This window comes from Spermophilus citellus (assembly GCF_964194105.1).
Source record: "Spermophilus citellus genome assembly, chromosome: 6".
Lineage (NCBI taxonomy): Eukaryota > Metazoa > Chordata > Mammalia > Rodentia > Sciuridae > Spermophilus > Spermophilus citellus.
The window spans coordinates 13,846,933-13,870,749 of NC_138187.1; the positions used below are offsets into that span (position 1 = coordinate 13,846,933).

The window sequence follows — 23,817 nt, forward strand, 5'->3', positions numbered from 1 at the left end:
TGAAATGCACCATGGAGGAGAACCAGGAGCCAGCCCACCAGACTCCAGCACCATGACCATCACCCGGATCTCTTCCCTCCAGCGCAAATTACCCCGGGCAAGGAAAATGTCCAAATTGTGCTTTCTCTCTTGTGATTTCTTTAATGACAAGACTCAGTACATGTGAAAACAGAATCTTTTCTGCACAAAATAGGATTTGTCACAAACATGCTTAGTGCAATACTTTAGAAAAATACCTGTCTTAACTTTCTGCATTATCCCAAAATTCATTCTTTATTCTAGATGTTTCTTCAGTGCTTCAGGAGCATACTATGCCAACTGCTAGCAAAACATATGATGGAAATCTAGTCCCAAGAGAAGTTGAAGTGCTGTTGTTCCACTTTTGCAAAATTCCATATTTAGGTCTCAAATCTCTGAATTTCTTTTGTGGTGGTTGTTGTTTGGTTTTGCAGTTCTGGGGCTCAAAACCAGACTCTTGGACATGCTGGGCAAGTGCTCTGCTACTGGGCTACATCCCCAGGCCCGAGATGAGAGACTGAAACTCAGACAACAATCACAAAGGATTTTTTGTTGTCGAGTTTCCCAAGTATTATAGAAAGTTCCAGCTTCTATGGGTAAATTAATTAACTTATTGCCCTTATTTGTTCTGTGGTTTGCTGCTAACCAGGATTCTCTCATTCAAAATGCCACAGTCTCAGCCGAAAGCCCAGTCGTGGTATTGAGTCGTTTTGATAAGCTCCCACACATCTTAAGTAAATAGTAAAGCCTTTATTTTTGTGTTAAGAACAGCATTTTGAAAATAAAACCTATCTGCCCATGCTTAACAACCTTTTAAATTTATAATATTTATATACAGTCATGTATGGTACACATTGATTGTCTTAAAATTTCTTGAATAATTTTTTTTTTATAAGTAAGCAAGTCAGCCAGGGGAAGATAAAGGTCCATTATAAAACACACATTAATACATTTAATAAATATATATTATCTATCAAAAATGAGCCTTAGCTCTTTAATCAATTAATAAAAAGCACCTGCTGAGAACACCCATAAGCTGGTATAATCGTTGCATCCTTGGATTATAAAAGCCACTATGCCCCCTTTTAGCCTGGGGTTCTGCCTGAGGCATTCCACCCGGCCTTGGCCAACCTAGAAAAACATCTAGCGTGCCCTTGATCAGTGTCCTGTCGGCACCTGTGCCCCAAACGGGCACCGGTCACCCAACTTCCAACACCAGACCTTAATCCTGGAAACACCGGAACCCACAGGACTTCCCAGTTTGTAACGCTCTCGAAGCTCATTCCCTTATACCCACCCTCCATCTCTAGCGGGGGGACATCTAGGGCAGAATGACAATTTTCCGTTCAATGGGAGGACAAGAGTGGATGTTACAGTCCCAAAGCGGTTTCTAACTGGACAGGGGACTTGTGCTTACAATTAGGGATTATTCACAGCTGCTGCCTCAGGGCCCTTCCCCCAAACAAGTCCGGATCTTCAACAGAGGTGCCTTCCATCCTGGGTTTAAACCTCGGTGAGCCAAGATGAATTCTGGAGAAGACAGCCAACTCTCCCTCCTGCCCTCACCCCCATCTCTGCCCCATCCTAAGAACATCCAGCCCACCTTGAGCCTTACAGCCCAAATAAAACAAAACCCAAAGCGCAATAACCTATCAGGAATTTTAAAAGGGAGGAAAGTCTCATTAAGTGAGGATTCCTGCAGCCAAAAATGGTTCTGTTTTCATGGTGCAGAAACTCGACTTTGCACCTGGTAGCCATTTCTGCTGTGCTCACCTTTATACGCGTGGACAAGAGAGAACTTAGAAAAGGAGATGGTGTGAACTCCTCCCTTTTGCAAGGGGGGCTCTTGCAGACCGTGTCACTGATGGTATCAGAAAGCTCCAAAGGACTCCAGAGATCGGGGATGAGCCACCATCTCCTGGCACGAGAATGTGTAACGCTGTCGTTTTTCACTGGACTGGACCGAGGTGTTCAGAGGCTGATTTATTTGCAGGATGCTCGGGGTCTGCATGCATCACCGCCTGCCCCACTGAGCTCCTAGCTTCTTTCCCTCCCACCCGTCCCCAGGCTCCAAGTTTCTCAGCCCACCCAATGGTGGTCCTCGAACAGAGAGGACTGGAATCTGGTTTCCTAGAAGCAAGCACGTGCTTTGGGCAGGGCAGGTGGGTGCTTCTGGGAGGTCCAGGAAGGACTGACATTGTCTGCCATGCTTTCCCGGCCCCATGCACAGTTAACACAGGAGAGGTACTAGCTGCAGGTACCACTTGCAGGAGGGCCACCCAGGGATGGCCGGTTTGACCTTAGTTTCCCAGTGGTCTGCAGGGATGGGGTAGCGGGGTGAAGAGTGGGGAGGGGACACATCAGAGACTAGGGCCTTGAGAAAAACCAGGTTTATTAAATCATAGTCAGCTCAGGGGTACTGGCTCATGAAGAGGTCAGCCCCACCCCCACCCCCACACACTAACCTTTTCCGTTTTCTTAAAAGGTTAAAGGCTTAAGGGTAATTTTATAGAAAAAGCGACGTAGAGATTACAGTATATGCAGAAGGCCCATCCTCATTTATACATTCCATGCCATCAGGTTAAAACTCTTGGCTTTGAACCGCTGCCGGCCAAACAGTGCAGAGAACATGGGCTTTTTAAAGGCCCGGATGTTTGCAATGCAAAATAACAAAGGAATGACTTGCTCAGGACAGATGGAAACCATGACAGAAACAAGGGGCTGTGAAGAGAGCCATTTTCATGGAGCCTGCAGAAAACCAAGGTAGGAATGTCCCCCACACCCTCCCAAAGCAGCAAGAATCCCTCCCGTGATTCACTCTGCCCTGGAACCTTCTCCAAATCCACAGGAAAGACCCAACAAGTCACTGCTTGCCACGCAGCCAGACCCGCTCTCTCTCCATCTAGTGGGCAGTCCTGGGGAGCCCTGCTAGACGAAAACCTGTTGGGGGCAAACCTTCTGGGCCTGGCCCTCCAACCTGCTTCCTGCCTTAAGCTGTTTGCCCCATTGAAGTTTTGGAAAACGAATGTGGGAATAAAACTGGGAAAGGGCTTGGCGGGGCACCCATAAGTGCAGGAAGACAGAGATGACAGAGGCCGGGAGGGAGGGGTGGCTGTCCCTAGCCAGAGTATTTCTATGACTCTCCAAGGAGGACGTGGGGCTTGTTCTCTTGCCCTCGGCTCTAGGGCAAGAGGCCCATAGAAGGAACTAAATGTGGCGGTTTCTTCAAGGCCTGGAGAGTCTCCTTTTCTTTGGCACATGCCAGGGCCCCTCCACCACTAGTGGCCATAAAGCTCCCCCCCCCGACGATTGGTTTGGGCCTTGCCTTGGAATCAACCCTCAGCCTCCTAAATTCCCCTGATATGTGCAAACCACCAGGCCAGCCAGGGATTGGGCTCCATGAGTCATCCTCAAGGTCAAAGTCATCTCCAAGAGGCTACCTGGGGCCCAGAGCTTGCCAGGGAGGGGAATGGGGTAGGGCCCCCTTAAGCAACCCACATCAGCCTGGCCCCAAGGGTGGAGCAGGCCCCCCAGCCACATTGGATGAGCCTAGTACTATTTGCAATTAGCTTGGCTTCAGTGTGCGGGGACTGAGGCTGCTCAGCATGACCAGGGCGTCTGTGTGTGTGGCAGGGGCGGGGCGGGCAGTCAGTGTTAGCGTTTCAGGTCATCAGTGTTCACGTGTACATGAAACCCCCTTGCCCAGGACTCCAGCTCTCCCGGCTGAGAGGCGGCCTTGTTCGACTACTGTTACTGATTTCTCCCTCAAGAAAGACACGGCCAGGGAATGAAATTGGTAAGAGAGATTCTTATTCTCTGGAACTTAAAAGTCGTTCACCAGAGGTGTCTTCCAGTGTGAGATGGCGGAGCAGTTGGGATCTGTAATAACATAAGGATAACACACTGAGAACTCCGTGCTTTGCAAAGTCAACGTCAGACACCGATTTGCTCACAATGTGCCAAAGGTAAGTGACCTCGCTTCTCCCCAGATGGGCCCAGCGTGGGCTGTGACCATCTAGCCCTAAGGCATTTGTTTCTTTAATCCTTGAAGGATCCAGGAGGGCTTATGAGTAACCAATGGGACCTTTTCTAACCAAATTATAACACACAGGCCATTTTGTGAGTCGGGCTTATCTCGTCCTGGGACAATAAAACAGCCCAGGAGATGGTGGGGGGTGTTAGAATGTCAATCTGTGATTCTGTCTTGAGCATGTTCCAAACCAACACAGACCGAAGCCTAGCACATCATTCAAGGTCAGGAAAACCAAAGTCCCCTCAAGAGGTCAAGACCATCCCTGACTCCCATTAAAAAAAAAAAGGTTATGGAATCAGCGAGTGAAATAAAGGATGGAAATCCAATTTACACAAGTAAACTGGCTCAGCGTCATTTCTGAGAAGCATGTAGCTATGTCTGGAAATTAAACATGGGGATGAGAGCAGGTCTTTGGATTGTGGAGAAACAGCGATGTCATTCCACGAGGCGAATGGAAAGGTGGCGATTCTGCTGCGGGTCTGTTTGGCATCAGAGAGCGGACCTGCTTCTATCGGAGGGACACACGGCCATCAACTCCGTTCCTTAAGATGTCCCTTAGGGAGCTGGGGTGGGGAAACTGGTACACAGCTGGGGCACGAGGGCAGAGGTGCTGCCGGGGGGGACTTAGTCTAGCAAAACCTGAGGGGGCTTTGTCTTGGTGGGCTTGTCCTTCAAGTCAACCTCCCAGGGAGAGGGCTGGGGGCCGTGTTAGTGGAAACCAAAGAATCCCCTGGATACTAGAGCCCCAAGAACAGGTCCTCTTCCAGAAGAATCTAGAGGTGGTTAACTAGGTACAGGTGGATTCCCGGTGTGTGCAGAAAGGTGGGGAGAGGGAGAGGAGAACGGCGGCACTCCATGCGCTTAGCTACCGGGGGGCATCCAGAGAAGGGTGCCCCGTGGAAGCTGCTCCCACACCCCAAGCTTCCCGCCGAAACATCACATCTTGATACTTACGGTGCCACCATTGAGCACAACGGCCATCTCGGTTGGCTGGTACACGTTGCTTCTGAAGGGTGCGCTGGGTCTCTTCCCCAGGCTGCCGGTGGATCTTTTCCCTAGGCTGCCATTGGAAAATCCCGCTGTCCGGAGAGCTGAGGGGGGAGGGGAGGGAGCCATTGGCAGTCCGACAACACCAAAAAAAGAAAAAAGAAAAGAGACACAATTTTGTTTTTTACTCCTGCATCAACAACAGTGCTCTGGGCACCCCCGCCCAGCCACCGCATAGCCCCGCCCCTCTGTCACAAGCTGATTCAAAACAAGTCACAAAGGGGCTTTGTTCTCAGGAGCCTGACCCCTCTCAGTGGGGTGGGAAGTTTGTAGAGTCCAGGGTTCAGGTTATGGGGGGAAGGGGGCTCCAGGGTTGACCCTTGACCCATCCCTCACACAGGGCCCCTGCAGGCCTTGGGTGACAAGCCCCTCTGCAGCCCTCAGGTCTCCTTTGACAAAAGAGCTCCTCTCCTCACTGCAGAATGCCACCCACTCATGACAGGGGCAATGTCACACCATTCAGAAATGGTCACTGCTTCTGGATCCACACAGAGGTAGGAACCGCCAAGAACACGGCCATATTGTCACCATTAGCAAACGGCCGTCCCCAGAGATCTGAAGCAATGATGACAATATAAGGTAGCACTTTTTACCTCTGAAAGGTGGTTAAGTGGTACTCTTTGCTGCACTTGTAAGGGAGTCAAATTTCCTTGTTGGGAAAGAAATACCAAATTAATGGAGGGACCCCAGATGCCTATTGCTAAGTGAAAGAGGCCAGTCTGTCAAAGCTCACACTGGGGAACTCCATCTGCATCATGTTCTGCAAAAGGCAAAACTATAGACAGTAAAAGATTACTGGTTGTCAGGGGTTGGTGTGGGGTGAAGGATGAAGAGGAGGTGTACGGGCATTTCAGTGCCGTGACACTGTTCTGTATGATACCACTGGGTGGACACATGTCATGATGTGCTTTGTCAAAACCCACAGATCTGTATAATACAAAGAGTGAGGTCTAATTAAAATTTGGACTGTATGGCTGGGATGCACGCGGCTCAGTGGTAGAGCACTTGCCTAGCATGTGCAAGGCCTGGCCTGCCCCCCGGCACCACACACAGCTAATAATCATGTACTCATGTCGCCTTATCAACTGCAGTAAATACGTGACTCAAGCAGGTTGAGAGGATTTTTTTTCCCATAAACTTAAAATGAGGCTGGGTATAGCTCAGTGATACAGCACTTGCTTCCTATGTATGAGGTCCCAGGTTTGATCACTAGCTCTTGCAGGAAAAAAAGGAGAAAAAAAAGGAAAAACTCTATAAAATAATCAAATTGTCAGATGGGTCTTCTCAATTGTCAGATGGTTCTTCATCTTCATTGAAAGTACTAAATTGACTTTGCTAAGAAGAGACTCAGGGTACAGGGTGTGGCTCGGTGGTAGAGCATTTGCCTAGCATGTTCCTGGGCTCCATCCCATAGGCCCCCTGGACTGAACTCAGGGGCACTTAACCACTGAGCCACATCCCCAGCCCTGTGTGTGTGTGTGTGTGTTGTGTGTGTGTGTATTTTAGACAGACAGGGTCTTGCTAAATTGTTTAAGGCCTTGATGAACTGCTGAAGCTGGCTTTGAGCTCTCAATCCTCCTGCCTCAGCCTCCCAAGACCTGCTGGGATTACAGGTGTGCATCACTGTGCCCAGCCTGAGTTTTTTTTTTTTTTTAATTACTTGGGGGCAGGTACTAGAATCACTTTAGTTATCCTTCATAGATTACTAACCAGGAGCCAGGTACTGCCATATATACATGACGAAATTTACATATTATATATATTCATTTCATTTCCTTAGCATTAAATTTTCATAGCATGATAGGTACTTATACTCTTACTTAGGGCACAGAGGGGTTAAGTAACTTGCTCAAGGTTAAATAGCAAGTAAGGGGCAGATCAGCATTCAAACTTTGAGTCTGGGTTCATAACTATCACACCACACTGGCTCCAGATACTGTGTGTTTCATCACACTTTATTACTTAGAAATAACTTGAATTAAGTGATGTTAGGGACAACTCAGCCCAGACTGGGCCAAAAAAAAAAAAAAAAAAAAAGGAAGCAGGGTGGGCAACACATGTTCCAAGACACACTTAGGAAAACTTCTTGCTTTGGCATCTCCAGGCCTTGGAGCAACTCATTACACATGGTGCTGGGCAAGAAGCTGCCCTTCCTAGGAGGTGTCCATGAGATGGCTGGGGAGCAGCACCCAAGTGGGAGATAGTCTATGCTGATCCCAACTCCTAGCCTAGGCCTGCCTGGGGAGAGGGAAGGCCAACACAGCTTTCCTTGTAATGCAGAGACCCAGCAGCTGCGGCTGGGGACTTGGCCTCCAAACACATTCTCTTCACAGAAACAAAGGCTTGGGGCTGGGGCTGTGGCTCAAGCGGTAGCGCGCTCGCCTGCCATGCGTGCGGCCTGGGTTCGATCCTCAGCACCACATACCAACAAAGATGTTGTGTCCGTGGAGAACTAAAAAATAAATATTAAAAAAAAATTCTCTCTCTCTCTCTCTCTCTCCTCTCTCACTCTCTATAAAAAAAAAAAAAAAAAAAGGGCTGGGGATGTGGCTCAAGCGGTAGCGCGCTCACCTGGCATGTGTGCCGCCTGGGTTCGAATCTCAGCACCACATGCAAACAAAGATGTTGTGTCTGCCCAAAACTGAAAAATAAATATTAAAAAAATTCTCTCTTTAAAAAAAAAAAAAAAAAAAGAAGAAACAAAGGCTTGACTCTGCTGTCATCTGTGGGGTGCCTTGGCCAGAGGGGCCCTCTCTGTAGTGGCTACTTGTGTTTCCTCCGCTGATGAATAGCCCTAACATTCTAGCCCCCTCAGTGCTGGCTACAACAGCCTTCTCCCAGGCCTCAGTGTGGCCACGTGACTTGGGCTTGGCCAATCAGGGCTTCCCATCTCCCTGAACACGCTGATTGGTTCAAGGGAAAGGCATTCATGTCCAATCAAAATTAACTCTGGGATTTTTGCTCTAGTCTCCTGGGAAATGTCCCCCTTTTCTACCCCTTTGGAGTTGTGGGTGACCATGAACCCAAATACAGATGGAGACTGACCAAATCTTGTCATAACTTGAGTCTCCAGAACCTAACCATTCCCAGAGCCTGTTGCCCAGTACATTTGGCTTGTTTAATGCTTTAGCCTATTCAAATTAGATTTGTTTTAATTACTTGCAACTAATTTCAAAAGGCCTGACTAATGCACAGTCGATTCATTCAACCCAGGCCAGATCCGAAAAGGAAGCAGTGCTCACCCATAAAGGGGTGCACGCAGGAATCAGAGCTCATAATTCAAATGCCAGACTTTTCTCCTGTAGACTCTGCAAGTGAGGCCCTGCCACCAAAGTCAACTCAGGATCTTCCAACAGGAGGCAAAGGGTTAGTTTATTTATGTATTTTTGTGGTTCTGGGGATCAAACCAAGGGCTTTGCAAAGTTAGGCAAGTGCTCTATCATTGAGCTGCATCCCAGCCAAAGAGTCAGTTTAAATAGCCCTTGGTCCTAATGAGACTCTAGAGCCCAAAGTCCTAACAGAAGAAAATACTTTTCTTTTTAGCTCCTTTGAAAGGTGAACATTTAATATGCCTTGTTAAAGCTTTCTAAGATGTGATCCAAGATGATGCTACACCCCCCATTTTTACCTTTTATTGCATATCTTGTGCCTTGTTGATACTTATTAATAAATCCCAGGCTGGTGAAGTTGTATATATCTGGGGTCTCTCTTGGGAGGGAAGGAGATATGTGATGAGGCTGCTGGGGCTTGGCCAAGCCACGGTACAGCCCCGATGAATTCCCTTCCCATCTCCTGGCACTTCAGGGAAGGACTGAGTCTCAAGGGAGCCTGAAAAGCTGCAGGCTTTCAGGTGCTAAGAGAAACAGGGTCAACTGCAGCTCCTGGGGACTGGCTAGTCTCTGAGACCCAAGGGCTCAAGGGTAAGGGGCCCTCATGGGGCCAGCTTCCTAAAATACAAACTGGCTGAAGTCAGCACTGAACAGCTGCTCCTACTGTGGCAAGGGAGCGTGCCCAGATGGTCCCTAGCCAAGCAAGTTTCTAGAATAAAGGCCATCCGAGCCAGGACTCCAGCTCAGCCTCTAGGGGAGAGCTTTCTGAGGGAACTGGCTTTGCCTGAGGCCTGTCATGCCTGGTCTCCAGTGAATTTTGGTGGAAGACACATTTGGGATGATCCAAAGGAGGGCCACTAAAAAACAAATTCTGACTACACCCAGAAGGGTGCTACAGGCGCGTGTGTGCGGATGAGGGTGGCTGTCATGCAGTTATCAAGCGAGGGACAGTAAATCAGTCTGCTTTTCCGGGGTGCCATCCGATTTGAGGTGCCTTGTGCACGCACGCTGGCCTCGGCGGGGCACGCACGCGTGCGTGGCGCAAGCGTATAATCCCAGCCCTTGGAGAGGGACTATTTTGCAAGGAGTTAATTGACCCAAAGCAGAAAGATGAAGGGTAAGGATGTCTGCTGCAGCACCGCGGAGAGCTGTAGGCGAACAGGACCCGTCGAAGACCAGAAGAGTAAATCGGGGTGCCTGATGGGAACTGCGGCCGATGACCTTCGGAAAGGCCCTCCCAACACTGACGGCGGCGGGACGAAACGCACCACCGCTTGGCCCGGTGGTTTCAACCTGGTTCCGTCTTAGCCTCACTAGGCGAGCTTGAACTATATCCAATTCCAAACTCAGACTTAATCGGATGGAGGCTGCAGGCGTTGGTGGCAACGCGCAGCCTGGCTAGGAGCCGCTCTGTCCTAATGTGGTGCGCGGGCGGGGGCGGGGGGGGGGGGGGATGTGCGGCGCATGCGCCCTGAGAGATGTCTGGCAAGGCGGGAACCAACCTTCGGGAGTAGCTCTTTTTGGGAAGTGGGGATTTTAGCAACTTCTTTTATTTTTACCTCCATGAGTCTTTTCTGATTCTACACAATTCTTGCTGCTCCTCTACCATCAGAAAGAAAAAAAAGCATTTTTGTTTTGGAAAAGAGATATATGGGCCCTGGGGATGTAGCTCAGTTGGCAGAGTGCTTGCCTGGCATGCACAAGGCCCTGGGTTCAATCCCCAGCATTACACACACACATTTACACACACACACACACACACACACACACACACATACGGGCGAATGGAAGGACAACCTGTTTTTGGCTTTGGACCACCTCCAAAAAGATGGGGCTGGGGGTGTGGTACCTCCCAGACCCTCCATCACCCCTGTGTTAGCCCTGACACTACCGACCTGGGCCCCAGGTCCCTTGAATCTCTGGATCTTCTGTGGATATGAATTATTGGCTACATTTTTACAAGAAATAGTACCATGGGATTCCAAAAATTCGTTTTTTCCCCTCCCTGTTCTGCTATGTTGGTTGAACTTACACAAGTTGCCTGATGTCCCCAGGGCCTCGGTTTCCACTCTGCAAAATGGGTCTGACAATCCTCCTATTTCCAAAAATACAGAGCCGCCCTGACATATCATTGAGATGAGACACTAATGTACTTTAAGAGGCAGGTACTTCTGTGGCGGAGTAGGCAAGCGTGTGGCTCTGTCAGGAGGCCTGGGCTCAAGCCCTGGTTCTGCCTCTTGCACAAGTCACTTAGCCTGTCTGTGCCTCAGTCTCCTGCCTGCAAAACAGACCTCATGGTGTTGCTGTAGAGATGAAAGGAGATGGACCACCGAAATGCTCAGAATGGTGCCTGGCACACAGTGAAGTGGGGCTGTCCTGGCTTTTATTTTATTTATTTTTTGGTACCAGGATTAAACCCAGGTGCGCCTAACCACTGAGCCACATCCCCAGGCCTTTTTTATATTTTAATTAGGGACAGGGTCTCTAAGTTGCTGAGGCTGACCTTGAACTCATGATCCTCCTGCCTCAGCCTCCCAAGCCCCTGGGTTACAGATGTGCGCCACCGCCACCATGCCTGGCTGTCCTTGCTTTTAAGGGCCCAGAAATTTGGGTAGTGCTGGCTTTACTGCAAGAAGGTTAAACCAACACATTCAACAACACTGGGTCATGACCTTCTGGGGAGTCACAGACGCCTCTGAGAATCTAACAAGGCATCAGACCAGTTCTCCAGGAAAACTTGACTGCATGAGTTTTCACCCATTTCAATTCTTGCTACCTTGGAGTCCAGGGGTCTCAGACAAAGAGGACCCTCTCTCCCAGAGGAGCCAGCAAAGTGGTGGCTCTACAGGACCCCAGGAACTGGTTAGCCTCCTGGCCTCTGCCCACCACTTTCCCTGAAGGGGTCAGCTGCATCCTGACCCCATCTTCTCCAGCATCCCAGGGAGCGGTCCCCAACCTGGGCCGACACTGCCCTCCCTGCTGCATCTTTCCACGACACAGCTTCCTTCCGGACAAGAAGAAAGGAGCTTGGATAAGGGTCACCTAGCAACCTGCAGCCCTATCCAGAGGTGGCCACAGGTGTTCCCTCTTGTGGGTTCAGCCAGGACAAGGGGCGTAGAGAAAGGGGGACAGAGTTAGGTGGGACAGAGGAAGGTGGGTGGCCTTGAAGGAACTGCTGGCTCAGTGTGCTTCCTCCTGCCTGCAGGGGACAGACAGGTGGGCATGGTGCTGGACGCAGGGAGGTTGACCCCGTGGCATGACTGTGCCCCAGTCAGCAGGGTGAACATCAAGAGGGAGTCCTGACAATCCGGAATGGGCCAGTGCCTGGCTGTGTGTCCATGGCACAGGTTCCTAGCACCTCCCTCTGTTCATTCATCTCTAGAGTGGAGACGCTGACAGGGCCAACCTCCTCCCCACTGAAGGGTAGGACAGGCTCAAGTCAGGGCGGTGCCTGGCAGGTCTGTGCCCGCCGCACTAGGCAAAGGCACGGTGGTTGCTGTTCTTATCTGTTGTTATTAATGTTGTAGCCCCAAGGCATCTTCAGGTAACGGACGAAAGGTCATTTTATTTCATCTCAAGTGCTGGGGACCTAGCCAACCCCCTTCAAGTAATGGTTCTAAGGGACACCTCTCAAGCATTGATGGCAGGACCCTGGGGTACCTGTACGGCATCCCCAGGACTCCTATGACCTCACCTTTGAACTCAGCTGTAGGAGAGAGTTTTAGGTTCCCAAATGAGGTCACCTCAGGTCCCACCAAATCTGTTTTTCTGCCTTGGCATCTGGTGGAATTTGTTCAGCCCATTCACCAGGAGTTATGGTGGACGGTAAGGACCCTGGGAAATGGGAGGTGGCGGTGGTGGACGCCCCAGCCTCCTGTCCTTCCAGGGCTGATTTAGGGGCTCATTTTACATTCAGAGGCCCAGTTCTCCATAGCGGCCATCAGATCATCAATGCCCTGGGTGTTGGTGACTGACCCTCCCTGTCCACCCCCCCTTGCACGGTCCCCACCCAAGTAAACCACCCACATCCAAGCCCTTCTCTCAAATTCCACCCTCAGGGGAACTCAACTGAGAAGCACATACAACCTGCCAGGTACCAGGGGAGCCTGGTGCTCAGTGGTGGTACTTCCCATGATGGCTGCACGAGGTACATTTTCTTATTGTTTCTATTTCACAGAGGAGAGAAACTGAGGCTCAGAGAGGTGATGTAATTTGCTCAAAGCGGCACACTGAGAAGTGGTAAAGCCAGGATTTGAACTTAGACATGGAACTTCAGGGCCCAAACCTGAACACTCCTGGTGACTGAGTTAGGGGAGGGGACCAGGAACACTTCCCCCCCAATGGAGTCCTGCATCCATCAAGAACAGGGGTTGCACCCTCAAAACGCTTCTGGGGAGCCGGGGAATTCATGTGAATGTGGTATGGTGGCGGGTCAGGAGGCTGGCAGGGGGCAGAGAGCACTGGGCAGCAGGTGACCCCCATCTTGGTGCAGTCACCCCTCGGGAAGGGTGAGAGGCAGAGCCTTGGGAAGGTCAGTCCCGTGTTGCCAGATCCAATTGTTTTCTTTGCAGTGATGGGAAATCAAACCCAGGGCCTCCTGCATAGCCCCAGACCCTGACTTTTCAAAAGAAGCCAGAAAGCTGAATTTTTGTAATATCGTGAGTAAGAAATTGGGAGGGGAGACAAAACAGCTAAATGAAAAAATCCATCTTTAAGCCAGTGTGGGCCCAGGGGCCAATGTCGGGGATTATTCTGCTCTGCTAGGACGGTGCCCAGGTCTGGGGCTACCTATCTCCACCGGTAATAGTCTTTGTGGTACAAATGACCTGAGGTCCTACCCCACCTAGCTCTGCCCCTTCTACCTGCATTGTGCTCGTCCATGGAGAAGGCCTTGTTCTCCATGTAGGTCCGCGACAGGTGCACGTCCTCCTCGAACGCCGTCTCCCGCATTCTGGGCTGAGACGTGTCGAAGTAGTTGGGTGGGTTTTCCTGCAGGGGTGGGAGAAGGGTGCAGTGGATCTCGGGGATGGCGTGGAAGACGATGAAGACCCAGCCGTTGGCCGCCAGCGCGATGGCCAGGGTGGGGTCACTCCAGCTGTCTGCCTGCTCTATCACGGCGTTGCCGAAGAGGTACATGGTTATCCAGGTCACCCAGATGAGCACGGACAGGAAGGATGTGATGAGGACGAAGACCCCGTTCAGCTTCCACCTGAGGAACTTGCCACACAGCGTGAAGAAGGCCTGGGCCAGGGTGACCACGAGCAGGACCATGTCGTAGATGAGGGCCATCACGAAGTCCATGGGCTCGTAGGCGCAGGCCGGCTTCGAGTCTCGAAGCACCGTCAGACCCAGCCACTCAGTGGCGATGATGACCTGCACCAGCATCAGGCACAGCGCCAGGCCCACCAGCTGCCAGCCTGGCGGGCTCGTGCCCTGGCGCACCAGCCTCCGGATGCGCCACGTCTGGCACAGCAGGCAGGAGAAGCACAGCGCAAAGAGGACCCCCCAGAGGAAGCGGCGCATTGAGCAGATGGTCTCGTCCATCCGGATGATGAAGGCGAAGGTCAGTCCAAAGAGGCCCAGGGTCCCCAGGAGGAAGAGGAAGTAGAGGCACACGGGCCTCCTTTTCTCCACGTCCTTGATGAAGGGCAGCCTCACCAGGAGGATGAGCATCAGGAGCAGTGTGATCAGGGCGCCCGCCCCGGCCACTGCCTCCACCACGATGCCCCAGATGGCGTCCAGGTCGCACAGGGACACGTACTGAGGGAGGAGGTCCAGCCCACAGCCCCGGGACGTGCTGGAGTTCTCAGAGGCCGCGGAGGGGATCGCCGCGAGCAGGAGGAGGGCGAGCACCTGGTGGGTTCTCATCTTTCTCTCTGGCACCAGGAACGTTCTAGAAAAGGCAGGGGGTGGGGAGGAAGATGAGTTCATCGTGAGGTTCCCGTTCTCCTGACTGCTTGAAGAAGACCCACCGTATCTCCAACCCTGGGCCCACGCGGTGCCCTGGAGACACATGGGTAAAGGCAGGTCTTGGGGCCCCTCATGGGGGGACTCCGCCTGCCACCTGCACCCCCCCCCGTGTCTCGAACAACCGTGAGTCATTGTCACTTGTGGCTGGAGGGCCAGGTGGGAGGGGGACTCACCTTCCCTGGACACTCTGTGTTCTTTAAATGTGATATTCTGCACCACATCTAACCTCCTCAAAAACAGGGGACCACAACGAAACTTCAACAGACGGCGGGGGGCCAGGCGCCGTGCTGGGAGGACAAGGACGGCACACATCAGCCCCTTTCCCACTCAGTACCCACAGCCAACAGTCCCCGATCCCACTCCAGCCAAAAACTGGGCCCATCTGAGCCTCACAATGCCTCATCATGAGGCGGGTCCTATTGTGACCTCCATTTTACAGGTGACCCACAGGGTGCCCAGAAGGTGACACTGGCACCAGGTCACACAACCCAACTCCTAGAAGCAACCCCTCTCAGAAGTTCCCCAGTCACTCCTCCTGTACCCATGGACTCATCACCCCCCGAGATGGAGGCTATGGGGAAAGTGGCAGATGTTTGTTCTTGTTACTGTCCCCTAGGTGACGTGCTATGACAACTGTTTACATTGTGTAAGGCACTGTGAGTAATTTAGGGAGGACTGAGGGTGCCAGGCAGCAGCCTAGGCCCCAGGTGAGGGATTGGAGGGAGCCCTAGATGTTGGTACTGCAGACACCGGGAACTGTGGCATTTCTGTGGGTACCGAGGGGGACTGGCCACCGGAAAGGAGCCGTCATCCTTGGCTCCCTGCTTCTTTCTCCCTCCAATACCCCATCTTCCTCCTCTAAGGGTTTCTGGAGGATCTGCCCTTCATTCCTCCCTCCCCTCCTTGGGAGGCCTGCAGGATCCTCCTCCTACCCTCTCTCACCCCAGGCCAGCTGGACCCCACAGGCCAGCCTCCGGCAGGGCCTTAACTCCCGTCTCCTCTTGCCCTCTGGCCTCCTCTGCTTGGGCAGGGAAAGCTGCTCCTTCTATCTGCCAGGCTCTGCTTTAAAGCCTCCGGCTGAGACCTGGGTCAAGGTCACCTCCCCTCCTCTCTCCAGCAGCTTCTGATTTACTTCCTTCTCAGTTTAATTGTAACTGCCTTTTTTGGTTTTGGTCTGTTTCAAACTTTCCTTCCCACTCTCCTCTCTTCCTCTGCTGAAAGACGTGGCAGGGCTGGGACATTCTCTCCTGCTCATCAGTTGACCGGGCTTTCTCAACTTTGGCATGATTGGCACCTGGGCTGGTCATCCTTGGTTGTGGGGGCCTGTCCTATGGTGGTGTAGGATGTCCAGTAGCAGCCCCACCTCTGCACACTAGATGCCAGTAGCATGTCCCCTCTTCCAATTGTGACCGTCAATCCAAGATGTCTCTAGACACTGCTAAATGTCCCCTGGCAAGGGTGGGGGGATTTACAGGATGAGGACCACTGTCCAAAACTACCTGGCAAGAAGGAGTGCTCAGCAAACCCTGAGGGAACGTGACTTAAGTCTGTCTCTCTGCCACCAGCTCCCTGCCTTTGAAAGGGGCCTGGACATGAGACAGCCAGAGCCAGCACATCTGTGCTCGATGCTCATTCCCAGCCAGCTGGACCCCCGTCCTCGACTGAGCCCACCCGTGGGGTTGTAACTGGCCGTGTTCTCCACAGCATCCGCCTGTCCCCAGGGCTTCTTAAGTAAATGCAGTATCGACCCCTCTCTCTCTGCTCCTGGACGGAGGCCCCCGGGGCATCTCAGATCCTGCCTTGGCCGTGAGACCATTGACTGGCATCAATTATTGATGCTGCTCGAGGAGGCAGTGCCTGGGGTGGCGGGGTCACCTCCTTTGCCTCCAAATGAGAGAAGGCAAGCTCGGAGCAGGCGGCAGCAGGTGGGAGGGGCTCCTTAGAAAAGCATCCCGGCCTCCCGCCCAGGCAAAGGCAGGGGTGAGGACCACCGGCTGGCAGTCCACTCATGGAGCCAGGCCACAGCCATTTAGGTTGTGTCCACACGTCCAGCCTGTGCAGGGATTGGCTGGAGTGACTCTCAGTCCTTTACATCGATCCACTTAAAACCCAACACATTACAATACTTCTCTCCTGACGTTTTAAAACTACGCGCTGGCGTGGCTCGCTGCACCCTCGCTGGGCACACCCAATGTCCCTGGGCAGAAACATCATCCGAGGCAGAAATGCAGACCACAGGTCTGGGAATCATGCTGGGAATCAGAATCTAAGAACTGCATCTGTCAGAATCAAATGCCACCAGTCCCTGACAGGGTAAAGGGGCCCGGGGGTGGATCTCATCAATGACATCTCATCGTGGCAAACTTGACTAGGAGAGTCCCAACCCAAACCCTCAGGCAGCCTCTGTGGGGTCTTGAGCACCACCCCTCCCTCAATGCCTCCTACCCATGTACCCCTAGGCCAGGGGGTCTCAACCAGGGACAATTTGCCATGGGGACAGTTGCCAACATTCTGGGACATTTTCACTTGTCACAATTGGGGACAGGAGCCCAACTGGATACATGGACAGAGACTATGGATGCTGCTGATCACACACAAGGCAAAGAGCAAACCCACCATATAGAATTATCCAGGCCACAAAGCCAGCAGTGCCAAGGCTGGGAAAACTGGTCTAGACGGGAGCAGAGCAGGAGGGGAAGACGGCAGCCAGCCTGCCAGGCCCCAGCCTCAGGCCTGCACCCCAAGGCCCTTCCTTGCAAGAAGAACATGGCCATCTCTAACTGTGTCTGCTTACGGTCTCAGGAGAGGTCCTTCTCTTTCCAGGTCTGGCTGCGGATGGGACTTGGTTTCCCCAGCTCCTCCCTCCTCCTCCTGCTTCCCGCTGGGCCTTGAAGCCCCAACAGGAAACCTGCAGAGATGATGGGAGCACCAACATGGCGCCTGCGCTACCGAAACCATGCAGAGTGTTCACGGCTGTGACCTCGGACACCAGTTCCTGCCTCAGGCTGACACAGGAAATGGATACACTCTTGCTTTCATACACTCTTGCTTTCATTCCTGCAGGTGGAACCCACTCCTCTTTCCGGGACAGCTGGTGTTTATGTTGCCCGGCGTCCATTCTCCCGTTTCTGGGAAGAGCTCCTGAGTTTTCTTTGGAGAAGCTGCCTTGAGCCTCAGCACCCGGCCTGGACGTCTGGCCCAGGCCTGGTCAATCAGCCCCTCGGTCCTCCCCATTGGCCACACTGACTGGTTCACAGGAAGGCAGATGGCCTGAACCAGACCTGTGGGAATCAACCCTAGGATTCTGGTTGGTGTTAACTGGAAAGAGAGCTTCTCTTTGTGCTGGCTGATAAGATGGAGGGACCGAGACCCGACGCTGGAGAGGGATACATTTTCCATCACGGGGAGAGAACGGGTATGAGCTCACCCAGAGGAAATAGCTAAGTAAAGCACCCGAGTCCTGCCGCCTTCTCCCAAGGCTGGAGCCATATCGGACGGGTGAAGCCGTAGCTGCTTCCCCAGGGCAAACTAAGCCAACTGGAACTGGGATTCTGTCATTGTCAAGTCCTCGAATTCCTCCCCCTTCAATCAGCCCCCTTTCCCCAGGAAGGCCTCCCGAGTCAAAATCTGTGTGTGTGGATGAAACTGAAGGCAACCGGGAGCGAGGAGGATGTCCATGAGGCAACAGCCACCCCACGCCACGGAACAAGGTGTTCCCCCGGAAGCCAAGGCCACTGGCTCATCTAGGATTTCCAGGGGTTTCTGCCTCATGGACAACTATTGATCCCTGCTGACTGTTCTGGCACCCTCCTGTACACACTACCCTTGCTCCTTAACTCCCGGGGATCTAGGGAACATCCCTTCGGGGTGAGCGCTTGACTGCCTCCATTCTACAGGAGATAATGCTGTGGTTCAGGGAGGTCAGTGGCTTGTCCAAGGTCATCCTTGGACAAAGGTGGAGCCCAGAGGCGAACAGTGGTACTACTGTTCCTGGGCTCTTTCTGCAGACTAGAGTGTCCCTTGGGGAGACTTTTACTGGCCAGTGAATCTAAGTGAGTTTCTCCTAGCCCCCACCGCGCTGGGCCAGCTCTGTGGACCACTGTCTTTCTAGCATGCATCACGATTTTCCATTATTTTATTTATTTTTTGCTCTTCTGATCTCTTCCTCCCTGCTGCAGTCCAGGCTCTGGGCTGTTTTGTTCTGGCGCTCAGTCACTGAGTGAGTGAATTCATAAAAGCCATCTCTAACCCTACCGTCACCTTGCAAGGGTGGGTGTTCGTGCCCAGTTATTTGATCACAGGATGCCCACAGCAGCAGTGCCCGGGAGCTCATTAGGAAAATAGATTCTCAGGGGTGGGTACAGCTTCCACAGCCCTGCAGGCCACGCTTGGGCACACTGAGGCAGGGTGCACAGGGATACAACAGCAGGGGGCCACCATCTCCTTTCTTCTGCTTCACCAGCCCTGTGCCAGACCAAGCAGTCAGTGCCCTCTCCTGGGTGCACGTGACCACCACCAGGTGAGCCCCCATCCTGGTAACCCCAACAGAACAAAACCAGATTAGAGGTTTCAAGGCAGCTCCAGGCTGGGCTGGCTGGGAGGCCAGGGATACCAGGCAACTAATCCGTGGGATGAGGGCGGGCGGCTCCTCCAAAAGAGTAATGAATAAATGTGAGCAAGGCAAGACTCGGCGCACATACTAATTACTTTTGCTGCCAGCCAGGCTCCCAGAAATGTGACTCATTCAGATGTTCTTAAATATACTGCACAATACACACATACACACACACACACACACACACACACACACACACACACACACAGGCGGGCAGAGGCTGGAAAGAATGCAGGCAGGATCCCTCATGTGAGGACAGCAAGGTCTGCCCGGGTTCTCCAGCCCTGCTCCTTCCAGCGTGCTGTGAACCTCACAGCCAGACCTCCCAGTTTCAAATCCTGCCCCAGGGTGGCGGGTGCAGCTCAGTGGGAGAGGCTTGCCTGGCATGTAGGAGGCCCTGGGTTCCATTTCCAGCACCACAAAAACAACCAACCAAGCAAAAACCAAAGCAAGACCCCCAAATCTAGCACTGTCTTGTGCCGCCTGCTAGCGCCCTGGGACTCTGGGTAGCTGACTTAGTCTTTCTTGCCTCAGTTGCTTCATCTGCAAATGGGGGTGATGCTAGTGCCTACCTTGTGGGGTTGTGGTGAGGCTTATGATAATTAATAATTAGGATTTAGGATAGCAGTTAACATGGGACAAGCACTATATAAAAAATATGTTAAGTAAATAAAAGAGATGGGCAAATACTGGCTTGTCAAAGCAGTGAATTCTTCCGAAACCGATTTCCTAGGAGGGGCAGTTGCCATGGAGACGGAGATGGAAGAGGCTCCCGGGGAGTTTGTCCAGTGCTGGTGTCCAATCTAAGCAAAGAAGTCTCGAGGTGGCATGAAGAGCAGATGCCTCTGGGGGTGGTCTACCCGGAGGAACCCCAAAAGCTCCTGCTCCCCCTCAGCAGCTGCTCTAAGCAGGAGCCTTGCTGGGAGGATAGGACCCAGGCCCTGGAGGACCTAAGGCCAGCCTGGGGGCCCTGAAATCCAAGGTCCCTCTTGCAGAGGCAAAGCGGGGACTCCAGCAGACCAGACACTAGCCCTTCTCCCAGGACCCAGGATCCCCTTCTTCCCACCCACCCGTGAGACCTGAGAAACAAAACGCACTCTGGAACACTCCATTCTGACTGGCCTTGCCTGGGCTAGACTCCTCTCTGCAAGGGTTTGCAGGACTTTTATCCTACACCCAGGGTCCCCTCCCTGTGCCTGGCAGGTCAAGAGGCATCCCAACTCCACCCTCTCTAAAGATGGGGGGAGGCACTGGAACTGGGAAGGGAAAGAGAAAATAAGCAGGTGTGTGTGTGTGTGTGTGTGTGTGTGTGTGTGTGTGTGTGTTGGGGGGGAGCTTTCCTAGCCCTGGGCATATTTAATAGTTCAGTACCCAGATGAATACCTGGCACAGTTTCCAGTCCCTTCAGACTCCAGGAGAGTGGAAGACCTCGGTGGGAGGGAGGCCAGAAGAGGGGAATGTGACCGAACTCTGTGACATTGGGCATTACTTAACCTCTCTGAGCCTCAGTCTCTTTGTCTATGAAACAGGGTTCACCGAACAACCTTCATTAAGCTGATATGAAAAGTATCGGAAAAGTACTGGGCTTGAGGCCTGGCATAGAGGAAGCAAGGGGTATCTGTTTCTTAAAAAGATTCTCGATTTCCAGTTTCTTGTTGGGACAAGGAAGGTAAAGAGGTAATGGGACTTGGCCAGAGGCTTACTGGAATTTACAGGCCAAGGTGGCACTAGAATCCATTTTTTCCCCCAAGACCTTGACCCCCCCCCCAGGCCTTTCCATTGCACCTCTGTTCTGACTCTCCCCCATGTCTGGCAGATGCCCAGGAAGGGGCTGTGAAGGAACCAGTCTCCCCACCACCCCAGCATCACACGGTGTCCCGGCCCACTCCCACTGGGACCCACGGTGCACTTCCTGCTTGGCTGGATTAAACAGTTACAAGGTTTCCTGACATTAAGCTCTTTCCCAGATCCCACATTCCCCCCCCCCCCCCCATATCTTTTCCAAGTTACGTGATCGCCTAATCTTCATTTCCCAACGCCGGCTAGACACGGGGCTGTTTGGGAGGGCTCTGTGAGGGGGGCTAGTTGGGCTGGGGGGGGGGGATTTGCAAGAACAAGCTCTATGAATATGCAAAGCAGCTCCCAGCCTCTAAATAAAAGCCATCATTTAAATGCAAATTGCATCCTTGGCTGCGAGTTCCACAGTGGACCGTTCCTCTAGGGCTGTAATTCTAAGAAGAAAATGTGACTAAGTCCCAACCCCAGAAGAAGCTCTGGGCAGGAAGTGCTATAAGGCCTCGGTTCTGGTGAGGATGGATAAGAACTGCTACAAAGTGAGGAGTGGGTCTCCACAGCTCAGGCACACCTTCAGTTGGCTCAAAGGGCTGGCCAGGGTCAAAGTGGTCCCCACAGAGGCACAGAGTCCCTGGAGGCGCCCTGTGCCTGGGGAGCTGTCATCTGTGGGTCTCCTTGTCTATAGGTCAAGGGAGCTTTGAAAGCTCAGATCCTGCGGCTCTGCGCTCTGAGACTTCACTAGCCCAAACAGAATAAGCCCTAAACTCTTTTCCACCGCTGCAAAGATGGTGATCTGGCTGGTGCTCGCCACTCCCCCACCCCCAACCCAAATCTGCCTCCTTGCCCCAGCCACCAGGGCCTTTGTTGAGCTACTCCAAGCGTCGCCTGGTTCAGTCTTTTCCCCAAATCTCCTTCCTGATGGTGGGCCCCCATTTTGCTGGACTCCACTTAAATGTCACTTGCCAGAAGTCTTCTCATGTACACCCTTGTCACTTTCTTTTACATCACTCTGTCTTGTTTTCTGGGCAGCCGGGTGGCGAGACTGTGTGGTATCTATTTGCCATTCCTGTTTTCTTAGTTTTTCTTTACCGACCCCTTCAGTCTCCCCCCCCCTCCCCCGCCCCCAATAAAAGCAAGAGCCAGTCCCTTTTAAACCCTGTTCTGGGACCAGAACATTTGTTGAAGTAAACAAACAAACAAAAATAACCAATATCAATTTCGAGCTTGTGTTTCTAAAAAAACTGTGCCTCTTGCTGCCTGGGCCCCAAACAGCGAGTCCTTCCTCCTCGCATCTCCTCCCCCTCCAACTCAACTGACCCCTTTTCACTAACAGCAGAGAACGGTTTGGAAACAATGTTCACTCCACAGTTTGGATAGAAAACTGGGAGGGCTCCCAACCAACAGATGCCGATTTGCATTCTATTTACATGCTATTTGCATGCAGTTTAACTGAAGTCTGGCTACTCCCGAAAGCCCCTAGTCCCCACCGAAGAAACTTCTGAAAAACGTTCCTTGGCTGAAGCACCCGGGATTTTGTGCCAGGCTCCTCCCCCACCTCTCTTGTTGTTGCAGAGACACCCCCCCCCCCGGGGCTCCTGGGCTCTGCTCAGGTGCCCCCCATCTTGGCGCAGTCGGACAGCCAATGTGGCGCGTGTGCTGGGGCCCCAGGCGGGGAGGATGCTGCCCGCCACACTCCAGGGGCCTTTGTCCGCGTTCCAAGGAGCCGCCCCCTTAGCGAACCCGGGACGAGGAAGAAGGAATCGGCGAGGCCTGGGTGTGACAGAGCAAGGGCTGGGGAAGGAGTCCGCTGCACTGAAGCGTCGCTGGGGCAAGGTCGGCGCGCCCCTCCAGGGCTGGTCAAGCCGTTCCCCGGGGCGAAGCCTGGTGAGGGCTCCGGCCGTGCTCTGGCCTATCCGCCCAGGCAGGAGGGATACCGGGATGTGTGGGGTCTCCACGGGGCTGGGAGTCCATGTCCCCCCACAAGTGGGGACACAGCACAGGGTTAGTCCTTATCTCTAGCTTGGTCGACCTCTCTCAGAGGCCAAGTGCCCCGCGTCTGAAACGGAAACTACCCCCCTCCATTGTATGCAGCCTCCCCCCATTTGTCCCCCAGCCTCAGATCTTGGTTCGGTCGCTTTCCCCTGCCCTCTCCCCGCCCCCGCCCTTGCCCAGCAGTGCGCGGCCACCGCCGGCTACGAGATTGGCCCCCAAGCCTTGCGGCAGGTGCCTCTGGCTGCTCTTTGGGCTCTGTCCTGTCCATAGTCATCCCCCGACCCGCCTGCCACGCGACCCCCGGGTCCTCTCCAAGGTTCTGCTCACACGAGTCACTCGGGCACGCCAGGACTGCCTTACGCTCCCAGCTGCCTTTACCTGAGGTCACCCCAGACCCTCCCCAGAGACTTGATCTCCAGTTGGAGTGGGAGCAGGTCCCCCTCCCCGATTAAGGTCCCCAGCCCCTCCTCCCCCGCCCCGCCCTCTGCGGCTCCTCTTCCGCCGCACTGTGGTTCCCCTCACCCGAATCCCTCATCTCCCCCCCCCCCGCAGACTAACCCCAGGAGGGGAGTTAGAAAAGCACACGACCAGGACCCCCGCAGTCTTCCCAAGCCTAAGGCGGGAAAAGTTTCTGGGGTCCCCGCAGCGCCCTCCATTGCGTCGGCGCGGGTCGCACTCACCGACCCCCGCGGCCCCGCAGCGCCGGCTCTCCAGTTGGCCCTCGGCCGGAGTCACATCTCTGCAGCGCGGTGGCGGCCCCCACTCCGCGCGCGCACGCCCGCCTGCCGATCCAGCCTCACTGCATTGCCCTAGCGAGCCGCTGCCGCGCGAGGCGCCCCCTGGCCCGGCCCGCGCTGCTGCAGCGACCGCGGCCCCGCCCCCGCCCCGGCCGGCTCCGCCCCTGGCCTCCAAGCCCCGCCCCTGGCCCCCGCGGGCTGTTGGGTGCGAGTCCTGGCGCTGTCAGCGAGCACCCAGGCGGGCAAGCTCTCCGTTCCTTGCCCAAAGCGCTGAGATGACCC

The 23,817-nt window shown here is 53.4% G+C and overlaps 2 protein-coding genes and 1 long non-coding RNA gene across 6 annotated transcripts in view; 2 read left to right on the forward strand and 1 right to left on the reverse strand.

Annotated features, from left to right (window-relative positions):
• Positions 1-2,484, forward strand: part of IQCK (IQ motif containing K) — a gene marked incomplete at its 5' end in the record, with an annotated part of 122,834 nt that extends 120,350 nt beyond the window's left edge. For all 3 annotated transcript variants that reach the window (XM_081300365.1, XM_081300367.1, XM_081300366.1), the window contains one exon: positions 1-2,484. In XM_081300365.1, coding sequence (XP_081156491.1) covers positions 1-56 — 56 coding nt within the window. In that variant the 3' untranslated portion in view covers positions 57-2,484.
• Positions 749-23,662, reverse strand: GPRC5B (G protein-coupled receptor class C group 5 member B). The gene is made up of 4 exons (XM_081300364.1): positions 23,479-23,662; positions 13,290-14,320; positions 5,006-5,142; positions 749-3,897 (listed from the first exon to the last, which is right to left on the reverse strand). Exons 2-4 carry the CDS (start codon positions 14,293-14,295, stop codon positions 3,853-3,855), a joined length of 1,188 nt encoding a protein of 395 aa, XP_081156490.1. The 5' UTR covers positions 14,296-14,320; positions 23,479-23,662; the 3' UTR covers positions 749-3,852.
• The window catches only part of LOC308652528, a 6,464-nt gene continuing 5,107 nt past the window's right edge, over positions 22,461-23,817 (forward strand). For both annotated transcript variants that reach the window (XR_014022812.1, XR_014022813.1), the window contains exon 1: positions 22,461-22,690. This is a non-coding gene — a long non-coding RNA (uncharacterized lncRNA). The remainder of the gene's footprint in view (positions 22,691-23,817) is intronic.